Source organism: Dendrobates tinctorius, unplaced genomic scaffold (assembly GCF_039654945.1).
Source record: "Dendrobates tinctorius isolate UK_male_01 unplaced genomic scaffold, ASM3965494v1 ptg000054l, whole genome shotgun sequence".
Lineage (NCBI taxonomy): Eukaryota > Metazoa > Chordata > Amphibia > Anura > Dendrobatidae > Dendrobates > Dendrobates tinctorius.
The window spans coordinates 17,586,101-17,604,942 of NW_027361722.1; the positions used below are offsets into that span (position 1 = coordinate 17,586,101).

General features: G+C 40.6%; 1 protein-coding gene across 1 annotated transcript in view; it reads right to left on the bottom strand.

Moving 5' to 3' along the window:
- TMPRSS3 (transmembrane serine protease 3) overlaps positions 1 to 18,842 on the bottom strand; it is a 77,127-nt gene that overhangs the window by 46,220 nt on the left and 12,065 nt on the right. Inside the window, exons 4-10 of the mRNA XM_073577221.1 lie at positions 18,172 to 18,288; positions 16,955 to 17,078; positions 14,591 to 14,719; positions 14,136 to 14,179; positions 12,731 to 12,902; positions 7,178 to 7,350; positions 5,149 to 5,244 (exon numbers count right to left, since the gene is read on the bottom strand). Coding sequence (XP_073433322.1) covers positions 5,149 to 5,244; positions 7,178 to 7,350; positions 12,731 to 12,902; positions 14,136 to 14,179; positions 14,591 to 14,719; positions 16,955 to 17,078; positions 18,172 to 18,288 — 855 coding nt within the window. The remainder of the gene's footprint in view (positions 1 to 5,148; positions 5,245 to 7,177; positions 7,351 to 12,730; positions 12,903 to 14,135; positions 14,180 to 14,590; positions 14,720 to 16,954; positions 17,079 to 18,171; positions 18,289 to 18,842) is intronic.

Consider the following 18,842-nt stretch of genomic DNA (forward strand, 5'->3'; position numbering starts at 1 on the left):
CCTATCTATGGTGGTTCCAGGAGGTAAAGGTTTTTTCTTCCTTTTGGGTGATGGTGATATGTGGCTGTGGGTGTCTGATGATGATGCTGCTGCTGCTAATGAAGCACTATCCTGGATGGATAACTCTGAAACTGTAGAACAGGATGATGGTGATCTTGGAGGTGGATAGTTTCCAGAATCCATGAATTCCCCTAAACAAAAAAAGTCAATGCTGTTATTTTATCGTTTATACAATTTCTGCTTATTGTACACAACACATCACTGCCCCTGCCCCAAAAGGAATATTTGTTTTTCTTCATAACTGTACCAAATGACAGTAACATGCAGTAATAATAAGAAATATAATTTTTCTCACACATGACAGTTCAGTCTTTAGAAATAGGATTCAATAAAAATGTTTACCAACCTGAAGATCCTGCCTGTTCAGAAGTGTTTCTTTGGTCATCTTCATCACCGCACTTCTCATGATGTTGCCTCATTCGCACCACCAGGCCTTCCATCTTTTTGTTGCATCGTTTGCATTTTGCACGCATGCCTGCCTTACCGATAGGCGAAGGAGCTTCATTAAAATATTCCCAAACTGGGTCTCTTTTACGGCCTGCTGCCATTATAAGGAAAGAATGTAATAAACCTCAGATCGTACACACAAACAGATCCAGACTTGTCTGTCTGTGGCTATGCTGCAGTATTGTGCTCAAAGTTTCACTTTCATTTTCTTGTCTGCTTGCCCTTCCTCCTCCTCACACTTAGATTCACATTCTTCTTGTGTTGTGCAGATCTATTCCACTCCAAACAATCAGAAACATATTGTCTAACTTCTTGGACTTGGCACTGAAGGGGTTGATTCTGTATTCATAGGTTTGTAGAACAATAGGATTAAGGTCTTTTTCTCAACTCTGTTCATGTTGTAACATTTTTGCCGTGAAGAAGAGGCTGGGACCTCTGCGGAGTCAAATTCAGTTTTGAGAACTGCGTAAGTAAAGCGAGCGTCTGTGATAATATAGGAGAGAAACTGCCCACTAATCCTACAGAAACCTCTGGAAGAGCATGGCATTGTGAATGTTACACATATACAGCCTTTATTCTACTGAGTTAAACAACTCAGCTTTATCTCATGATGGAAGAACCTTTGGATGGTAAAATATTTTCCTCAAAAAGCAGTTTATTGAAAAAAATCCGATTTAAATAAAAAAAATCCGATTTAAATAAAACAAATCCGATTTTTTTGATTTTTTTAAAAAAAACATTGATTTTTATCCACCCTGGTACACAGTGACTGCACCAGCAGAATGGTGAGTGCAGCTCTGGGGTATAATACAGGATGTAACTCAGGATCAGTAATGTAATGTATGTACACAGTGACTGCACCAGCAGAATAGTGAGTGCAGCTCTGGGGTATACTACAGGAGGTAACTCAGGATCAGTACTGTAATGTATGTACACAGTGACTGCACCAGCAGAATAGTGAGTGCAGCTCTGGAGTATACTACAGGAGGTAACTCAGGATCAGTACTGTAATGTATGTACACAGTGACTGCACCAGCAGAATAGTAATTGCAGCTCTGGGGTATAATACAGTATGTAACTCAGGATCAGTAGTGTAATGTATGCACACAGTGACTGCACCAGCAGGATAGTGAGTGCAGCTCTAGAGTATAATACAGGAGGTAACTCAGGATCAGTAATGTAATGTATGTTCACAGTGACTGCACCAGCAGAATAGTGAGTGCAGCTCTGGGGTATAATACAGGGTGTAACTCAGGATCAGTAATGTAATGTATGTGCACAGTGACTGCACCAGCAGAATAGTGAGTGCAGCTCTGGGGTATAATACAGGAAGTAACTCAGGATCAGTAATGTAATGTATGTACACAGTGACTGCACCAGCAGAATAGTGAGTGCAGCTCTGGAGTATAATACAGGATGGAAATCAGGATCAGTAATGTATGTACATAGGGCCTGCACCAGCAGAATAGTGAGTGCAGCTCTGGGGTATAATTCAGGATGTAACTCAGGATCAGTAATGTAATATATGTACACAGTGACTGCACCAGTAGAATAGTGAGTGCAGCTCTGGGGTATAATACAGGATGTAACTCAGGATCAGTAATGTAATGTATGTTCACAGTGACTGCACCAGTAGAATAGTGAGTGCAGCTCTGGGGTATAATACAGGATGTAACTCAGGATCAGTAATGTAATGTATGTACACTGTGACTGCACCAGCAGAATAGTGAGTGCAGCTCTGGAGTATAATACAGGATGTAACTCAGGATCAGTAATGCAATGTATGTACACAGTGACTGAACCAGCAAAATAGTGAGTGCTGCTCTGGGGTATAATGCAGGATGTAACTCAGGATCAGTAATGTAATGTATGTACACATTGACTGCACCAGACATTGCTTTTCAGCCATGCTTCCACAGAGTTTTTAGAAAAATTAAACTCATGAAATAGGCCTGGACAGAAATGATGGTTCCCTTGAAAATAATGTGACAAAAGGGACATGTTACATCATGGTGTGCCCACCAATTGTCATCACAGGTGTCTACAATCCTGGAGTCAGTGAGTGGCCCCTATAGAAGGCTACAGATCCTCACTGTGCTGTGTGGTGACATGGTGTGTATCACACTCAACATGGACCAGAGGAAGTGAAGGAAAGAGTTGTCTCAGGAGATAGGAAAATTATAGACTTAAAAGTTATAAGATCATCTCCAAGCAGCTCGATGTTCCTGTGACTACAGCTGCACATATTATTCAGAAATGTAAGCTCCATGGGACTGTAGCCGACCTCCCTAGACGTGGCCGTAGGAGGAAAATTAATGACAAATCAAAGAGACGGATAATACGAATGGTAACGAAAGAGCCCAGAAAAACTTCTAAACAGATCAAAGGTCAACGTCAAGCTCAAGGAACATCAGTGTCAGATCGCACCATCTGTCGTTGTATGAGCCAAAGTTGACTTCATGGAAGACGACCAAGGAGGACACCATTGCTGAAAAAAAAATTTAAAAAAAGCCAGACTGGAATTTCCCAAACTACATGTTGACAAGCCACAAAGCTTCTGGGAGAATGTCCTATGGACAGATGAGACAAAAATGGAACTTTTTTGCAAGGCACATCAGATCTACAGCTCTGGCAAAAATTAAAAGACCACCACATCAAACCCCTGTCATGGCCAGTCCAATCTCCAGACCTGAACCCCACTGAAAACCTCTGGAATGTAATCAAGAGGATGATGGACAGTCACAAGCCATCAAACAAAGAAGAACTGCTGACATATGTGTACCAGGAGTGGCATAAGGTCCCCCAAAAGCAGTGTGAGAGACTGGAGGAAAGCAGCCAAGATGCATGAAAGTTGGGATTAACAATCATGGTTATTCCTCAAAATATTGATTTCTGAACTCTTCCTGAGTTAAAACATTAGTATTGTTGTTTCTAAATGATTATGAACTTGTCTTCTTAGCATTATTTGGTGTCTGAAAACTGTTTTTTTTTATTTTGACAATTTTTCTTTGTCAAAAAAAAAAAAATATAAAATTTATTGCTTGGAAATTCAGAAACATGTTGTCAGAAGTTTATAGACTAAAATAACAATTTACATTTTACTCAACGATATACCTATGGAGAGAAAAATCAGTCGAACTGAACATTTGAAAGTGGTCTCTTAATTTTTGCCAGAGCTGTATGTTCACAGATGGAAAAATGAAGCATATCAAGAAAAGAACACTGTCCCTACTGTGAAACATGGAGGAGGCTCTGTTATGTTCTGGGGCTGCTTTGCTGCATCTGGCACAGGGTGTCTAGAATCTGTGCAGGGTACAATGAAATCTTAAGACTATCCAGGGATTCTTGAGAGAAATGTGCTGCCCAGTGTCAGAAAGCTTTGGTCTCAGTCGCAGGTCATGGGTCTGTAACAGGATAATGACCCCAAAACAAACAGCTAAAAACACCCAAGAATGGCCAAGAGGAAACCATTGGAGTAGTCTGAAGTGGCCTTCTATGAGCCCTGACCTAAATCCTATTGAGCATCTTTGGAAAGAGCTGAAACATGCCGTCTGGAAAAGGCAACCTTCACACACGAGACAACTGGAGCAGTTCGCTCTTGAGGAGTGGCCAAAATACCTGTCGAGAGGCGCAGAAGTCTCATTGACAGTTACAGGAATCGTTTGATTGCAGTGATTGCCTCAAAAGGTTGTGCCACAAAATATTAAGTTAAGGAACCATCATTTCTGTCCAGGCCTATTTCATGAGTTTTATTGTTTTTACATTCTGTGGAAGCATGGCTGAGAAGCAATGTCTGACTTTTATTTGTTCATTTTCATAGATTTTTGATGTATTATTACTTTTGTCAGATTCAAGTTATTTCTGTCACCATTGTGGGTTTTACTGTCATTAAACGAGGGGAACCAACAATTTTGACCACGTGTGTATACACAGCCTCGTCTGCAGCAATTCAAAATGATGGCTTCTTGCTAAGTGATGCCATTACTTTGGGATCTGATGGACCATATAGCTGTTTCTTGTTGCGCTTCATATCACCCACAAGAAATATTATGCAAAGACCATTATTACCAATAATACCACATGCCAAAACCCAAATAATACCGCCACACCGTGACACCATACCAATAACTTCAGATAGTGACACTATCATTTTACTATAATGTTAGCGAAAAAAACACGTTACGAAGAGCAATATTACCATTGATGCTACTAAACAAGCTCGAATAATACCGCCACACTGTGACACGGTCACTAAACAATCACTAGATGTAGTCTCCGTTATAACCTGTGTTAGCAGTTTGCAGCTCAGTCATCTTTTTATTCTCAATTTCCCAGCTTTGTTCCTTCCGTTTTCCAACCTACACAAGCTCCCGATTCAGTTTCTTGCACGGTGGTAATAACGTCTGGTCACCCTGGTAATTCTGGTCATTTAATTCTCCTTGAAACAGCGCCATACTCGTGTATAGGTTGTGTCTGGTATTGCAGCTCAGCGCTATTAAAATCGATAAGGCTAAACTGCAATACCGCACGCAACCTGTGGACTCCTGTGGCGCTGTTTTTGAAAAGTTATGTTGTTTTTTCTTCTTTAAAGCACCGTTCAATGCTGGTTACATGTTTTATCACACTCTAATTGTCGCCTACCTCCTTCCTCCGTGGCTCCCCATCCTGATATCCAGCAGATTTTACCCTCTGGAAAATCCTCTCCATAATTTGGGAGACATATTGGTTGTATAAAGCCTGATAAGAGAAATAGAAAGCATATGAGAGGCTGTAATTATACCTGCTAGCCACTAGGTGGCGGTGTGACAGAATGACAGCAAGTCCTCAGTGTGCGGTGTCATTTATGTGCACTATGTGGATGTCGCCTGGGATTACCACGATCTGTCTCTGCCATATTAAGATTTACAATGTCATTGCATTATTAGCCATTATCAGTATTTATTATGGTCATTGGGTGCACATGAAAATGTGACACTATTATTACTATTATTATTGATTGTATTATTTCTATTGTCAGTATTAGTAATATTGCTATTAATTGTATTGATATTTATGTTATTATTACTACTACTATTATTAATAATATTAGTATTATTATTTTAAATTTGTTATTAGTCATTTGTTTTATTTTAATATTTATTATTTCTATTACTATTATTATTTGCATTATTATTAATATATTTATTTTATTGCTACTTTTGTTTGCATTACCATTTTATTATTACTATTATCAAAAATAAGTTTTATTATTTTTATTAATATTTGTATTACTATTACTATTATTCTTTATATTATTATTATTTATTTTACTGATACTTGTATTATTACTATTACTATTATTATTATCTTATTGCTATTTATACAATGGTTATTACTATGTTTAGTATTAGTATAAATAATAATATTTTATTACTATTATCATCAATAATATTTTTATTTTTATTTCTGTTATTTGGATTACAATTGTTATTACTATGATGTTTATTATTACAATCAATACTATTTTATTATTACTATTAATATTTGTATTTTTATTACGAATATTTTTATTACTATTATGTTTATTATTACTATTATGTGCATTGTTGATAATAATAATAATAATAGTAATAATATTTTACCTCCTAGTGTGATTTTTTTTTTTTTTTTTTTAGAAAGCTCAACATGACAATCAAATTATAGTGATCTGCCATAATCTACAGAACAACCTGGCACCAGGTGTTCAATTTTCCTACAGCACCCCCACAGGGGGAATTAAGTATTGCACAATTTTATGCTTTTGTTTCTGTAATTGCTTGTTTTTTAATCAATGGTTTTGCATAACGTAATTATATATCAAGTCCTTTTGAACAAGAAAAAGGTAGACACAATCTTTTCTTCTGATGCACTTTAACCCTTAAGGATCAGACAATTTCTCATTTTTGCGCTTTCATTTCCTTTCTTCCCCTGAGACCCACACCTTTTTTCCCCACATAGCCTTATAATGCCTTTTTTTTTTTTTTTTTTACCCAGAACAAGTTGTACTATTGAATGGCACCATTTATTTTGTCTTCTAATGTACTGGAAATTAATGTGAAATGGTAAAATAACACAATTTCACCATTTTATTTTTTACATTTTGTTTTTTTTTATGGTTTACACTGTGCAGTAAAAATGGCCTGGCAGTGGGATTCTTCTGGTCAGGACCATTACAGTGATACCAAAGTTATATATATTTTTTTTTTATATTTCATTGGTTAAACATTTTTTGGGAAAAGTACACAGGGTTTAAAGGGGTTAAATGCGTCGCCCCTAAAGCAGATTGCTGCCTCTGTGAACCGCACAGCCTCCTATACATTTACTGTTTTTTGCCTTCTGTGCCATCCAACCATTCCATCCCGCAGTGTTATGAGACGCTTTACTATCTTCCGCCTCCACCATTGGTAAAGAACACTGCAACATCATTATGCAAATTAGCTCTTCTCCAGAAGGAAGAAAACTGTCTCTTTGCTGCCACCTATTGGTAGCTGCGCTGTAAGTCAATGTCTGGAAACATGAAGGATCTCAGACACAGGAGAGAGAGCTGTCGTCCTTTTTTGAGGAGAGATAACCTGTATACTTCCCCCCAGGGATCACTGTCTCCCCTAAAGCAAGTAGATCTCTGCCAAGGAGCACCAGGTGCCCCACTAACCATTGAAAGTGAAGGGTGCAGCCAGTTTAAGGAGGGCGATGTCATTGGACATGGAGCTTGATTTGTATTTGCTGTGATAAATGATCTTTTCCACCAGAGCTGAATTAGTCGGAAGCTCCAGAGGTTGATTCACCAGCCCGACCTGTACGCTCCATGAGTCTGGAAAATATAAGCTGCAAATCAAGGGAAAGAAGGCTCAATAAAGCAACATCATAATGGTAACAATTAGGTATATAACGTGTTCTTATTATATTCCATATATAGATGTAGCAGTATCGGATTTGTGACTGAATATAATATTGATATAGTGTTATGGATAGAAAAAGAAATTATAAAAAAAAAAGCTTTTGCTTGGTTATTAGGCAACTGGCAGCAGCAGTCAGTGTGGTCATTGGGCAACTGGCAGCAGCAGGCAGTCTGGCCATTAGGCAACTAGCCGCAGCATGCAATGTGACCGTTAGGCAACTGGCGGCAGCAGTCAGTCTGGCCATTAGGCAACTGGCGGCAGCAGTCAGTCAGGCTGGTAGGCAACTGGCGGCAGCATTCAGTCTGGCCGTTAGGCAACTGGCCGCAGCAGGCGGTCTGGCCGTTAGGCAACTGGCGGCAGCATTCAGTCTGGCCGTTAGGCAACTGGCCGCAGCAGGCGGTCTGGCCGTTAGGCAACAGGCCGCAGCAGGCGGTCTGGCCGTTAGGCAACAGGCCGCAGCAGGCGGTCTGGCCGTTAGGCAACTGGCTTCAGCAGTCAGTCAGGCTGGTAGGCAACTGGCGGCAGCATTCAGTCTGGCCGTTAGGCAACTGGCCGCAGCAGGCAGTCTGGCCGTTAGGCAACTGGCTTCAGCAGTAGACCGCCTCAACTGATCTCTCATTTTTAGCATGTGGTCTAAAATGATTTTCACAATATTCCATATACATTTTTAGAAGTGCTGAATTTGTAATTAACAACATTTATATGGTACTAAGAGACAGAAAAAGAAATGGTTTAACTTTTCTGTATGTGTCCCAGAAAATTATTTATAAAAAACACCACAGTCTGGCTGTTAAGTAACTGGCTGCAGCAGTAGCCCTCTCCTGATCAATCAATTTTAAACGGTGTCTTTCAATGATTGTTATAGTATTCCCTACACAGATGTAGCAGTGCCAAATTTATAATTAAAAATATAATCTTAATATAGTGCTAAGAGAAAAGAAAAAATCTTGTGACTCTTATTGGCATCATGGTGGCTCGGTGGTTAGTACTGTAGCTTTGCAGCGCTTGCTGGGGACCTGGTTTCAAATCCGACCAAGGACTACAACTGCAAGGAGTTTGCATCGGTTTTCTCCTACACCTCAGAGACATACTGATAAGGAATATGGATTGTGAGCTCCATCGGGGACAGCGGTATATACATACAGTAAAATATTTACATTAAAAGATTAAACTCAGTCTGGCTGTTAGGCAACTGTCTGCAGCAGTAGCCCTCCTCCCCCAATCTATACATTTTAGAGAATGATTTATACCGTGCCAAACTTATGCTTAAAATATCTTCTTGCTGTAGTAATGTGAATAGAAAAACGCAAGATTTACAGTTGTGTGAAAACGTGTTTGCCCCCTTCCTGATTTCCTATTCTTTTGCATGTTTGTCACACTTAAATGTTTCAGACACCAAACAAATGTAAATATTAGACAAAGAGAACACAAGGGAAAAATAAATCCAAACCTACAGGGCCCTGTGTGAAAAAGGGATTGCCTCTTAAATCTAATATCTGGTTGGACCACCGTTAGCAGCAACAACTGCAATTAAGTGTTTGCGATAACTGGCAATGAGGCGTTTACAGCGCTCTGGAGGAATTTTGGCCACTCATCTCTGCAGAATTGTAGTAATTCAGCCACATTGGCGGTTTCCGAGCATGAACTGCTTTTCAAGCTCATGCCACAGCATCTCAATTGGATTAAGGTCAGGACTTTGACTAGGCCACTCCAAAGTCTTAATTTTGTTTTACTGAAGACATTAAGAGGTGGCCTTTTGCTGGTGTGTTTTGGAGACAGGATCTTGCAGCTGAGGATCATGGTGGCGGTGTTAGTCTTGCAATGGTTGGAGACCAATCAGAAGGAGCATTATTATCCATATACTCGGCTCTGCTACATTATATATAATAATAATAATACATTTTATTTCTATAGCGCCGACATATTCCGCAGCACTTTACATTTCAGAGGGGATTTGTACAGACAATAGACATTACAGCATAACAATAATCACATAGATTATAACAAATACTAAGAGGAGTGAGGGCCCTGCTCGCAAGCTTACAGTCTATGAGGAAAGAGGTACACACGAAAGGTGGGTGGTAACAGTTGCCCTGATTGTATGGACCAGCCATAATGTTAAGTGTGTAACAGTACAGACACAGAGGGCTAATGGATGCATAAAGCATGTGGGAACATGATGCGGGAAATCTGGTTGTGGTAAAACTTTTGGCTGTGCCACACAGGGATAGATTAGGTTAATGTGTTGAGGCGGTAGGCCAGTCTGAATAAATGCGTTTTCAGGGCACGCTTAAAATTGTGGGGATTGGGGACTAATCGTATTGACCTGGGAAGTGCATTCCAAAGAATTGGCGTGGCACGTGTAAAGTCTTGGAGACGGGAGTGGGAGGTTCTGACTATTGAGGATGCTAACCTCAGGTCCTCAGCAGAACGGAGGGCGCGGGTAGGGTGGTATACTGAAACAAGGAAGGAGATGTAGGGTGGTGCTGAGCCATGGAGGGCTTTGTGGGTGAGGGTAATAAGTTTATACTGAATTCTGGAGTGGATGGGTAGCCAGTGTAATGACTGGCACAAGGTAGAGGCGTCGGTGTAACGATTGGTGAGGAATATGATCCTGGCTGCAGCATTCAAGACAGATTGGAGAGGGGAGAGTTTGGTAAGAGGGAGACCGATTAGAAGAGAGTTACAATAGTCGAGACGAGAATGAATAAGAGAAACAGTAAGAGTTTTTGCAGAGTCCAAAGTAAGAAAAGGTCGAATTCTAGAAATGTTTTTGAGGTGCAGATGACAAGAGCGAGCCAGTGATCGAATGTGGGGGGCAAAGGAAAGCTCAGAATCAAGTATGACCCCAAGACAGCGGTCATGTTGCTGGGGAGTAATAGTGGAACCACACACGGAAATGGCAATGTCGGGTATAGGTACATAGTAGAGGGAGGAAACACAAGGAGTTCAGTCTTTGACAGGTTCAGTTTCAGATATAGTGAGGACATGATGTTAGACACAGCGTTTAGACAATCGCCGGTATTCTCTAGAAAGGCTGGCGTGATGTCAGGAGAAGAAGCGTATAATTGGGTGTCATCAGCATAGAGATGGTACTGGAAACCAAATCTACTGATTGTTTGACCAATAGGGGCAGTGTACAAGGAGAAGAGGAGGGGGCCTAGAACCGATCCTTGAGGAACCCCAACAGTAAGGGGAAGGTGAGAGGAGGAGGAACCGGCAAAATATACAGTAAAGGAGCGGTCGGAGAGATAGGAGGAGAACCAGGAGAGAACGGTGTCCTTGAGGCCAATGGCACGGAGCATAGTGAGGAGGAGCTGATGATCCACAGTGTCGAATGCTGCAGAGAGATCCAAGAGAATTAGCATGGAGTAGTGACCATTAGATTTAGCTGTTAGCAGATCATTAGAGACTTTAGTGAGGGCAGTTTCAGTGGAGTGTAAAGAGCGGAAACCGGATTGGAGAGGGTCGAGAACAGAGTTTTCTGAGAGATAGCGGATAAGACGGGAGTGGACCAGGCGTTCCAGGAGTTTAGAGATGAAGGGAAGATTAGAGACAGGTCTATAGTTAGCGGCACAGTTTTGGTCGAGGGATGGTTTTTTAAGTAGTGGATGTATGATGGCATGCTTAAATGAGGAGGGAAAAATACCAGAAGAGAGAGAGAGGTTAAATATTTTAGTTAGGTGAGGGGTGACAGCAGGGGAAAGGGACTGGAGGAGATGTGACGGAAATGGGTCACTGGTGCAAGTAGTTGGTGCAAGTTACATCAATGCCTTTCCATGCCTCCTTCATCACGGTGGATCATCAGTAAGCTCGCAGCGCATTACGACATCGGCGACATCAATGTTATTTTTGCTCTTTATAGAACAAGGAGCCTTCAATGAGCGGTGGCTGGAAATGTAAGATATGGAGAGACATGAGAGTCACAGTCGTCTCAGATAAGCCTCCGATGACATTTCAATTAAAGCAAAGGATTCTTATGATAGTTTTCCAGCTATAATCTGTATATCCAGAGCACTGGGAGAGGAGAGGCTGGAGACCGGCACGGTTAGGTTTCACACATTCTCCTTCTCTTGATGCCACTATTCTGGTAAATACTTGCTTTAAAATAAAGAAAGAGCAACTGTTCTTAGAATGTAGTGTTGTACGGCCCCTCTGTTACTCTTCTTGGAAACTCCTACTTGATGCCTCCTGGAAGTGCAACTGGGCCTTACCATTCCCATGTCACTGGAGATGTTTGCACATTGTATGAATGTGGGGGACGTGCAGATATCTCCAATAGTCCTTGTGTTTCATGTCTCGCTCTAGACCATTGTCACCATCTCTGCAGAGATTCTACATCCAAGACCAAGAATGAATCATATTAGGCCTTAAAAATGACACATCTGAAACTATGCAACAAGCATTATATCTGACAGAAGCAGAGAAAAAAAGGGCCATAAACGCTGAATTACTCATATAAATAGGAAATACATTTGCAAAAAAAATACTCCTATGTGCAGGTATCACTGTCACATAATTGTTATGTCGCTCTCTGATGTATTTTTTTATATCCATAGCGATGTAGTAAACAAAACATGTAACACCAGGGGGCGCCATAACAAGTATGTAACACCAGGGGCACCATAACAAGTATATAACACCAGGGGGCGCAATAACAAGTATGTAACACCAGGGGGTGCCATAACAAGTATGTAACACCAGGGGGCGCCATAACAAGTATGTAACACCAGGGGCACCATAATAAGTATATAACACCAGGGGGCGCAATAACAAGTAAGTAACACCAGGGGGCGCCATAACAAGTATATAACACCAGGGGGCGCAATAACAAGTAAGTAACACCAGGGGGTGCCATAACAAGTATGTAACACAAGTGGCACCATAACAAGTATGTAACACCAGGGGGCGCCATAACAAGTATATAACACCAGGGGGCGCCATAACAAGTATGTAACACCAGGGGGCGCCATAACTAGTATGTAACACCAGCGGGCGCCATAACAAGTGTGTAACATTAGGGGGCGCCATAACTAGTATGTAACAACAGGGGGAGCCATAACTAGTATGTAACACCAGGGGGCGTTATAACTATTATGTGACAACAGGGGAGCCATAACTAGTATGTAACACCAGGGGGAGCCATAACTAGTATGTAACACCAGGGGGAGCCATAACTAGTATGTAACACCAGGGGGCGATATAACAAGTATGTGACAACAGGAGGCGCCATTTATTTCAAGTAGACTTCCCCTTTAAAACACAGGTTCGGTGACTTTGGTGACAAGACTTGGTGCGGCACTTACTCGTAGACGCAGTGAGCAGCTGTCACTATCCACTGTGGACTGATGAGTGAGCCGCCACACAGGTGAAAGCCCTGGAAGGTCAGACTGGCTTGCCACGGCCACTGTCCCTCGGCAGAAATGTTTCCTCCCACGATGCGGGGGGATGAGGAATAACTGGGCCGTTCTCCACACACTGCAAGTAATTAGAGGGATTAGAGATCTGATGTGACGGCAGTGCAGAGCATAGAAGGAACAGGGGCGATAGAGACGATCTTCCCGGCCTCAGAAACTAGAATGTTGCCCAAAGCGTCAACAGATCAGCGGCGATCAATAACATAACAAGCTGATTTGCGTTCACTGAAAGGTCCTTTTACATGAGCTGATCAGCGTAATTCAGTCTAAGAGATGAACGGAATCGGTTCAAGCCCTCAAATTTTACAAAAAATATTTGGATAATCCTGAATTTGATCTTTTTTGTGCATCTTTAGCTAAATGTCAGCGGGACACATATTTTTCTCATTTATAGAAAACCGAGAAAAAGTAAATAAACCTCCCCTCGCTGATCACCTCTGCTGCCGCCGTAGGCGCTGGCCGATCCTCCTCACAACTCCCCCCCTGTGCTCCACTGTCGTCTTCCTCAGTCTTCTCTCCGGGCTGAGGAGGCCTCTGATGTCATTACATACACATGAGTATTGCAGGAGGCCTGGGCAGCCACTAGGGGGCGCACATTGGGACCTCAGAGTCCTAACTGGCGCCAGAAAGAAGAATCGTCGTGTATGGTGGAGCAGTAATGAAGAAGAGCTGCGCAGAAGACTGGGAGGATTTGGTGACGGAATCGGTGAGCAGCAAGGTAAGATTTCAATTTTTTTTTACCCCATCATTATTATGTTTTGGGGTCCGGTGAGCCCCCCCCAGCATAATAATGCACCTCTGATCGAAATTTCCCTGCCAAATTCTAGCAAAATGCCTAATTTGACTTTGAGCAGATTACTGGAATCCCCATGTTATTTGGTTATTATCGGCCCAGGTAAAAAGTGTTCGAGCGACAAAGAAGCGGAATCCGGGTGAAGTTAAATCTCAGATTTTACAACAGTCAATAATATGTTAATTAACTATAAAGATACACAAAATAGATAAAAATATATTTATTTTTTTCATAAAAACCAACAAACTTTATTTTTGGTCAAAAATCGAATTACTAACTCAGTAAATGATGGAGAAATGTGAATGTCAATAAAGCTATTTGAAACTTTATTGACACTGTACAAATGCTGACAGCCAGCATTAATAATCAGATTTTTTTTCTATTTATTTATTTTTTTAAATTGATGACGAATTCCGATCTTTAAAAAAAAAAAATATTCCTGCTGTTCCTCAACATTCCAAAATATCGCCTTACACCCTCGGATCAGTACTGAATACTCACCCACGCACTTTACTGTGGTGACGTTTCCCGAGGAGCAAAATTCCCTAAAAAAAATAAAATAAAAATGAGTTAACGGTGCTGTATTTTAATTTTTAAACTATTATTGACCCAACATTTATAATAAAATTAGTGTGAAATAAATGGTCTCCCGTTGTGTTTCTCCACACTGAACAATCCCACGTTTTTAGGAGGGTTTCTTAAAAATCAGAAAATCAGCAGTAATCTGTGGAGAAGCCTGGAACTAAGGTGTTCAATTTCCCAGCAGCACCCCCACAGGAGAAACGAGGTATTACACGGCGTCCATTCAAATCAATGACTGTCTGTGTAGCGCGGGACAGGTTGGGTCCTCCAGAGACAGAGGACCTGTCCTCCCCGCTCACTCTTTACTCTCCCACCGCAGTCTTACCACCTATATTCGTGGCACTTGGTGCGGTGGGATCGGCACCTCTACTTACTGCCCCTGTATGATCTGCTGGATCAGTGTTTCCCGCAAGTCCGGATTAGAAGATTTAGTTATGGACACAAATTCTCGCCTAAACTGTTCCTCCGCAGCGGTCACTGGCACGGAGCCAGTGCTCACAAAACTGCAAAGTAAAGGGAGAAAGATGATAAAAAAGAAACTTCTGCAGGAAAATACTAAAACATAGAAGAGAAAAAAAGACAAATCATTGGAATGTTATCCAAAATGTAATATATCTGTTATTACACCTGGGAATTTCTGAATTGACCCAAAAGTTTTTCCAGTTATTTTTTTTCTTACAACTTTTTGTTCCTCTGTTATTACTCACTGAAATTTGACAACTGGGTTTTACCTGTTTGTTTGTTTTTTAGTAACTTTCTGTTATTACTACTAGACATTTCTGAATAAATTTACATTTTTTTCTTATAACTTTTTGTTTCCAAAATTTCTGGCTAAATTAACAACTGGGATTCACCCTTTTTTTTTTTCTTTTTTGTTTTTTGTTATTACTCCAAGAAATTTCTGAATAAATTGACAACCGGATTTTACCAGGTTTTTTGTAACTTTTTATTGCTCCGATATTATTCCTAGAAGTTTCTGAATAAAAAATGACAAATACGTTTTTCCACTTCTTTTTTTTTTTTCTTATAACTTTTTTTCTTTTTATTTCTTTCAGAGCTTTCTGAATAAATTGACAACTGGGTTTTACCATTTTTTTTTCCTATATCTTTTTGTTCATCTGTTACTATGTAGGGAAGTGGACTGACCTATGGACCTGTCTGAAGAGGAACAGCGAATGGAAAATGTGCAGTAGATATACTTGATGTGAATTTGTATATACATGTGGGGAGACAGCTAGAAGTAGTGAAAGATGGTGAAGTACTGGGATTTGGCCACTAGGAGGAGACTAGGGACAGCAGGAAAAAGAGACGGTGCAGTACTGAGGTTTGGCCACTAGAGAGAGAGATAAAAGAAAGTAGGGAAAGGACTTAACAGCAGCTAAAGCATAAGAAAGTGCAAAGTCATGGTGGGTGGAGTTACAGGGACTCAAGAGGGGATTTCCCAGGGAGGGGAATAAAAGGGAGAGAGAGGGAGCCCAGGGGAACCAGTCCAGGAGGAGGAGTTCAGTGAAGGAAGGAGACTGAAAGAAGAAGAGCTCCGGAAGGGACTGGAAGGAGAGACAGTCAAGGGGGTGGCCCTGACAGGTTAGCCGCAGGACAGAGGAAGCCTGGGGGTACCAGACCGACAGACTCGGACAGGCGAAGCGCTGTGGTGGTAGGCCTAGGGCAGCCACAGCGATAGAACCGCGAGGTACGTCACTTTAGGAGAAAGAAGAAGGTGCAAGTTACCTGGGCCTGTGTGTACGGAAGCTGTCATGTTGCTGGGGTCGTCGGGAGGACGACCAAAAAAGAAGACCTGTTGAACGCACATCGGTTTCTGTCTCCAGTCTGTTCACGGTGAAAAAGGGACCACCCCCGGTCGGCACACGTACCTACAACTACTCCTAGAAATTTCTGAATAAAGTAACAAAAAGTTTTTCTATTTTTTTTTTTTTCATGTAACTTTTTGTTCCTCTTTTATTCTCACAAATTTCTGAATAAATCGACAACCGGGTCTTACAAGGCTTTTTTTTTTCTTTATAACTTTTTGTTGCTCTATTATTACTCCAAGAAATTTCTGTATAAATTGACAGCTGGGCTTTACCATTTTTTTTAAATTTTTTCATCACTTTTTATTCCTTGGTTATTACTCCTAAAAGTTTCTGAATAAGTTGACAACTGGGTTTTACCTTACTCTACTTTTGCTCCTAGAAATTTCCCAATAAAATGACAAATAATATTTTAGAACTTTTGTTATTACTATCAGAAATCTCTGAATAAATTGACAACTGCTTGTTACCAGTTTTAATTTTTTTTAGAACTTTTTGTTCCTCTGATATTACTCCTGGAAATAAATTATTAAATAAGTTTTACCATTTTTTTAAATTTTTTTTCCTCTGTTATTACTCTTAGAAATTTCAGAATAAATTGACAACTGGGTTTTATCATTGTTACTTTTTTCCTCGAACGTTTTGAACATGCCACATTGCACAGGGCCGCGGCTCTATCACATCCCGTTATCAGTTTATTTCTAATGGAATGGGTTTTTTATTTGTTAATTTTTATCACATTTCCTACTGTTAGACCATTTTCTTAATATTACGGTAATTTAATTTCAAGACAACCCTGCAGCAAGCACAATTATCCCACTGAGAAAATAAGGAAAAACACAGAAATAAAAGGGGCAGATTAAAAAGTTTCACGAACTTTAAAAACAAATTCACAACATTTTGCGCAAACATAACTGGAATCCTCATTACCTTGAAAACCCTAATTGCTTACAAGTCAGATTCCCATACAAGCTTTTCCATCCGTCAGAACAGACGGTTCTCCAGGAGCCGGCGGCGTAAGCCTGCAACACGCCACTCCGTCCGCTCAGCCGCACTGCAACGTGTCATACAAAATCTGTTATTATCTCGTAACGGAATTGCACCATTTTTATTGTCGCCATTTACTCATCACAATAAATAATAATCTGCTGTGCTAATTACTGCTTTAATAATATCATCCCATAGCTGGCATAGCAACCTCTGGCTCACTGTTTCTGCTTCTCATGCACTTTACACCTGGTAAAAGAAAAGGTTTCATAAAAGTGAGATCTATCCCTTCAAAACTGTCAGAATGCAATCAGGGATTTTTCCTTCCATTGTATTGTGATGGTGTGATATGCTATGTGGATGTCATTTTTTGTATATTCCTATTTTTCTATTTCAGTTATTTTCATAGTGTTTTTCTTATTACATTGTAAGTCTACAGCCTCACTGTATCTGTCTTTTGATGACCCCCTGTAGTGCATTAATCCCTAAAGCCCTTTGTTCTCCTCTGGAAGGCCTGGAAACCGCCCCAACTTGTTTGACTACCCCTGGACAAGGAAGGGGGTGGAGAGAGAACAGGAGCTGGGCAAGTCAGTTCCGGTGTGGACAGGATCGTGTAAAGACTGCATTTCAGAGACAAGGACCCATTTTATCCTCCGGTGCTAGAGTTTTGGAATCTCGTTTCCCTGGATATTTTATCCTGTTACTGGACTGCATTCTTATTCTGGACTATCTTATCCTTTGTGTGGTGGACTGAATATGGACCTTTTCATATTTTTGCCTGAATAAAGGTCTTGGAATTGTTCACTCTTCGCTTGCTCTGTTGATTGTGTGATACCAGAGAAGGACCCCGTGACAGTATTATTTAGGATTTCTTGTTTTTTCCTCTTTTATGTTGCGGTGGGCGGGACCTAAAACAAGTCTGTGATTTACAGAAAGGCAGTCAATGGTAAAGCCAGAAATTGATGTAACAGCTGTTCTTTTTGAAACTTAGCATACTAAGGAGGTTATTTTTTGAATACCTGTAATAGTTATGAGTCTGACCAATAACTGTAGTTCTACAATATTCGATAATGTGAATCTACCCAGTGTAAAATTAGAGCTTAAGAAAAATACTTAAAACCAACACATGAAGAATATCAGCAAGGCAGTACTGAGATTACCACATCGGAGTTCATCATCTCCATCCGGGCAGTCGTAGACTCCATCGCAACGTTTGGACTTTAGGATACATTTTGAAGAGGATTGGCAGCGAATCTTCCCAGGACATGTGTAATGAACTGGAAGACAAAATAAAATTATGATCATGCTATCTTATCTATTTTTGCACGTCCTCAGTCTGCTGAGCTCTCCCCGAAAACTTTATGTTGCAGATGTTCTTGTTGAGATTGGCTGCTGTGTAAATGCATGAGCCCTCCACAAGCTCAGAAAGTTTCCTGGGTCAACATAGCAGAAAGAACAAAACAAACTCCACCGTGGTCCAAATTATTATGCAGATTGGATTGAAGTGTCATAAAGATGGAATTTTTGGTTTTCCTAATAACCTCATGGATGGTTTGTGTCTCAGGGTCTTTGGATCACTGAAATTAGTCCTTGGACAAGGTATAAAAACATTAGATAATTCACGAAAACTTAAGCATGAGCATTGAACTCTGAAGAGATTTGTGGCTGACTTATTTTGTGCAGATAAAAATATAATAAGGAAGGATTCTGCCAGACAAATTCATCATATTGAGACAGCAGCTGCTAAAATACCATTAAAAGAAGCAAACAGAAATATGAAGCTGCTGGTGCCTCTGGAGTCCCACGAACCTTAAGGTGTAGGATCCTCCAG